The 5,273-nt window shown below is 27.3% G+C and overlaps 1 protein-coding gene across 1 annotated transcript; it reads left to right on the forward strand.

Moving 5' to 3' along the window:
• The first annotated feature begins 3,005 nt into the window (after window positions 1–3,005).
• Window positions 3,006–3,768, forward strand: LOC149155120 (dirigent protein 11-like). The gene has a single exon (XM_089440627.1). The coding sequence runs from the start codon at window positions 3,058–3,060 to the stop codon at window positions 3,595–3,597; it is 540 nt and encodes a 179-aa protein (XP_089296753.1). The 5' UTR covers window positions 3,006–3,057; the 3' UTR covers window positions 3,598–3,768.
• The last annotated feature ends 1,505 nt before the right edge of the window (window positions 3,769–5,273 follow it).

Below are 5,273 nucleotides of genomic sequence, written 5' to 3' on the forward strand. Positions count from 1 at the left end.
TTATTGTATCTAATTTTTATGCTTTTTCTTGTCATGATAAAACCCATATAAATTAAATGATTAGTTTATTAAAGTTTATTTGCATCTGAAGCTTGTAAAGTTCTTGGTATGTTTTGGTAAATATATATCTAATTTGATAGATTAGTTTGACCTATTAAATATTATTATTTATTTATATACTAAAATGAAAAGTTAAGAGTGACCTTACTATTTACTATGTATTAAAAGTAAAATTTTGAAATTTTGGATTAAATTTTTTAATTAGTTAATTAAATTTCTCAATTAATTACTTTTATAAATATTATACACCTCATTCATCATTCAACTCATTTAAATTATCAAAATTATAATGCAACAACAATTTATTCAAAATGATTATCAAAATTTTAAGAAAATATTATGCACCTCATTCATCATTCAACTCATTCAAATTATCAAAATTATAATGTAACAATTTATTCAAAATGATTATCAAAATTTTAAGAAAAAATGCTTCTGATATAATATAAATTTATTAAAATTAAATTATATTGCTTTTAATATTTTAAATTTTAATATTTAATTATAAAATAAATTTAATTAATATATAAATATAACTTCAAAATAGCAAATTATACCATCAACATGGTTCAAGACAATATATTTACTAAAGACATAGTTTTAAAGCTTAAGATTCATCATGAGTTTAAAGATGTAGAAGAGAAAATAGCTACATTTCCATGAGATAGTCTTATATAACACAGTTTTTCTATATATACTTTTTTATGATTATCTAAGTGATCTAATTAATATAAATAATTCAATAATTTTTAATTTAAATTAAAAATTTGAAGAATTATATATTTTTATCTAAATTGATTAAAATTTTATTATAAATATATTAAATGCATATGATTAATTATAATAATTTTAAAAACCATTCTAATTGTGTGATTAACTACATTTACACCAAAAAAAAAACAAAAAAGAATCATAATTTTTACTAATGTTTAAAAAAATTACTAAAACTGCTGGCCTATTTTATTATTTTATTAGTATAAAATAATTAAAATAAACTTTCCTAAGTTAAAAATGGAAAAGAAATTTAAAATAAAAAAAATATTGAATAAAATATAATATATTAATACTACACCTTTTTCCAATATTTATTAAAAATATAGAAAAATATTTATATATACATATATATATATATTTATAATATTTTAATTTAGAGGTTTAGAATTCACTTTAACAAAATAGTGATATTTGTATAAGTGGCACACATAAAATTACTTTTTAATCTTAATAAAGATAATCCTATCCTGGGAATAAATATATAAAATGTGAGATTTCATTGACAAAACTTAACATAGTCTAAGAAGTGGGACTAAAAAGCCATAATATTATATGAATTGGTTATTATTAGATTTCCAATTTCTTTTTTCTTTCTTTTATTAAATCATTAATATTTTTCCTCGACAGCCAACCTATCTATATGCATTAACATTCACTCGTTTCAAGCATTAGCTTATCTCAATAAAGTCTCATAATTCTAAATGCATCACCTAATAATTAAAAGTAAAATAGCACAATTACAAAATAGAGCATTCCATTATATTATACCAAATTTAAAATTAATATAATATTAATAATCAATAAAATGTAATATTTATATTTCTTGAAATATTCTAAATAATTATATTTATTTAATTTATTTTTTGGTTCTTCCATTATTATAATATTATATATATATATATTTCAATGTTGTTTACTTAAAATATTTCAAAAGCTATTCAATTACGTGAGGAAAATCATTCATTATTTATATATATATATATATATATATATATATATATATATATTATTTCAATAGTTTCATAGTGAAATAGATTGTTGGGCAGTTCGTAAAACACCATGAATGGAAAGGATCTTCCAACTCTATGAGAATATGAACATCGAGGATGAAAATGTTCCTCTTAGAGTGCCCCATGTATAACCACATTAGATCTCAGTTTCATAATCTTTGTGGCAATACTTACCTTCCTAGCCTTTACGATGTCATAATTATAGTGAGCTAGGGAGGCTTCTCTCCTAACTTTTTGAGCATAGGAATAAAATCTTAAATTAAACTAAATAATTTGTTTCTTTAGGTCGGATAGACCAAAATTTGATCTCAATGAACTTTCACACCACCACCACTTATATAATCTTTTAAATATATATGTCATAACAATCATGTCATCATTATCATCATTATCATCGATAATATTGTCATTATAGTAATATTTATTTGAAAAAAAAACCATGAGATATTTCAAAATGTTAGATTTTGTCTAAAATATATATATAGACTTATAGTTAGAGTGTATTATGAATATCTATGAGATACGTTGTTGTTATTATACATTTTATGAAGATGCCCTTTCATTAGCCACTTTTAAAACGATAAACTATCTTAAATTTCAAACTTCAAAGTTTTTGAATATTATTTAATTTACCAGCAATTGGTAGTTGCGCATCTTACCGTGATATGCACCGTGACGGCAAAAGCCATATAAAACAAAAGAAAAATAAGAGTATCTTGACAAATAATATAATATATAAACCACCTATATGATCTTTCAAATATATATGTCATAACAACCATGTCATCATTATCCTCGATAATGTTGTCATTATGGTAATATTTATTTCAAAGGAGAACCATGAGATGTTTCAAAATGTTAGGTTTTGTCTAAAATATATAGACTTATAGTTAGAAATATTTATTTCAGAGGAGAACCATGAGATATTTCAAAATGTTAGGTTTTCTCTAAAATATATATAGACTTATAGTTAGAGTGTACAGATTTTGCAATTATGAATCTTTGACAAATAATATAATATATAAAACAAAAAAAAAATTAGACTATCTTGACAAATAATATACTATATGTGTGTTGTGTACTATTGAACGGGGAAGCCATTTCTGTGAGAATCTGAAAGCTATGTCGTTTATGATTCGCCGCAGCTATTTATTCATAAGCAGTGCAATCCGTTCACACAAATGCACACTGCTACTTCTGCCACTCTTGTTTAATGGGTTTCAGGTTTCTGTTTCCGGCCATGGCCGTCGCCATCCTCGTCGTCTTCGTGAAGAAGGCAGCGGCTGCTGCAATTGAAGGTGAAATGAATATGGTGTTTTATATGCACGACAATGTGAAAGGAAACAACGTGACGGCCATCCCGGTCGCAGGAACAAATGGTTCTTCTTCACCCCCAGGACATTTTGGCACGGTCGTTGTTATCAGTGATGTTATCACCAAATTCCCAGATGTAGCCGAGTCGGAGTCTCAGAGTATTGTAGGTCGAGCGCAAGGAATGTACATTAACACAGACCCTGTTACTCGGCGTGATTTTTTAATGGTTTTCACAGTAATCTTCAACAATATGGAGTACAACGGAAGCACGCTGGAGTTGCACGGAACTGATAGGTTCAATCAGCCACAGCGCGAGTACGCTGTAATTGGAGGAACGGGCAAATTCAGATTTGCTCGCGGTTATGCAGTTGTTACCACTGAGTCCCTCTCTGGCCAGAATTCTGTTCTCAAGTTCAACACCACTCTTTCCACTCTTTAGTATTATTATACCTTTTGTTTTCTTGCTTCAACATCCGCACTTCTTTCTCAATAATGCCGTGATTATAAGTCCGGCGCTATAACTATAACTTGTTTGTATGTTTTGGTGGGTCAACTTCCGTACTTCTTACTCAATAATGCCGTGATTATAAGTCCGGCGCTATAACTATAACTTGTTTGTTTTGGTGCGTATATATATATATATATATATATATTTTATATATGGCACAGCACAGTGTTGCAGTGTTAATCTGTAAAACTGTTGTTATTTTTAAGTAAAATTATTATTGATTATGGTGTATTTCTAATACATAAATACACTTAATTTTTGGGAGATTTCAATTTTGTAAATTAAAAAGTTTAATCTTTATGTCTTAAAACATATATCAATTTTTTGAAAAAATACATCAAATTTTTCTAATACCAATTGAAAGTAACAGTTCACAGCTGAATATGCAACTACAGCCGCTAACAAAAACCATACATAAGTTTGCAGAAAATCGAAGATCGAAACGCCAAAGCAGCTACAGCTGCATTACAACATTGATAGTGTATATCTTCTATCCATAATGATCAAAATTTATACAAATATTATGTGGGCAGTTGCCCCTTCCGATTGATAGAGTTGTGGCGGTGGTGCCCCTTTTAAGCTGAACAAGCTAAGGCAGTGCTACAACTGTTGGGCTTAAAGGAAGTAGAAGCCATGTGTTCGTGAATAATTTAGTTGTTAATATGGAATAATTGTGAGTGAAATTGATAAAAGATAATCTTTTGGAAAGGCCATTTCATTTTTTAATTAAATTATTTTATATTTAATTTAATGTGAAATAATTAGCACAACCATTTCAATTTATTTGAATCTATAATTATAGTATTCAGTTTTTGAAAATATTATTATTATAATTGAGTAATATAAATGTAGAAATTTTTATAAAATTGTAAAACTGAAAATTATTTATCTATGGATGCAAAAATTTATTTGTTTAAATGTGTTAAAATAAGTTAGTTATTACAGTATGAGTTAGTTAAAATTAGAGAGTAAGTTAACTAAGTGTTTAAGTGTTGAGTGTTTGAGTGTTGAGTCATGTCTAGTTAAGTGATAGACCATTTTTAGTGTACTTTTGCATGTAATTGTATGTCAAGATATTTTAGCCAAGTAACTAGTTGAAAAAAGTTAAATACTTTTAGCCCATTCATTATTATCATCAAATTTTGTGTAATCAATAAAAAAAACCCAGTTAATATGATTTATGTATGAATTTATGTTTTATCTCCTCTTTCCTTCCATTATTAAAACATTCCTACCTTTCCTACAATTATTAAAACATATTAAGATTAGTCCTGCTGGAAGTAAAAAAAATAATGATATGTATGGAATCTCTTTGTCATCCACAGATTAAACAAGGAAGAAAGAAACCTCGTTTCGCTGTGAAGCCTCCTTTGATAACATATCGACTATTTAATTGGGCTCCTGCTAGTTTTGGCCAGAGCGGCCATATTCGGATGTTTTTTAGGAATTAAACTGACAGCAGAAAACATAAATTAGTCCTCTCTTTAGATAGATTTCATACAAGTGGATTTCAATCATGGAGTGCACGATATGGTGATCCAGACAACTCTTCACAATGCCTGCGGAGTACGGAGCAGATTTGCATTCCGAGCACCGTTCACGCGTTG

The sequence above is a fragment of the Pinus tabuliformis genome, chromosome 9, assembly GCF_031772625.1.
Source record: "Pinus tabuliformis cultivar Carrire ecotype Pingquan chromosome 9, CPIR1, whole genome shotgun sequence".
Lineage (NCBI taxonomy): Eukaryota > Viridiplantae > Streptophyta > Pinopsida > Pinales > Pinaceae > Pinus > Pinus tabuliformis.

Excerpts from the sequence above, each read along its gene's own strand:
- LOC149155120 (XM_089440627.1), top strand. The coding sequence starts at position 3,058 with ATGGGTTTCAGGTTTCTGTTTCCGGCCATGGCCGTCGCCATCCTCGTC.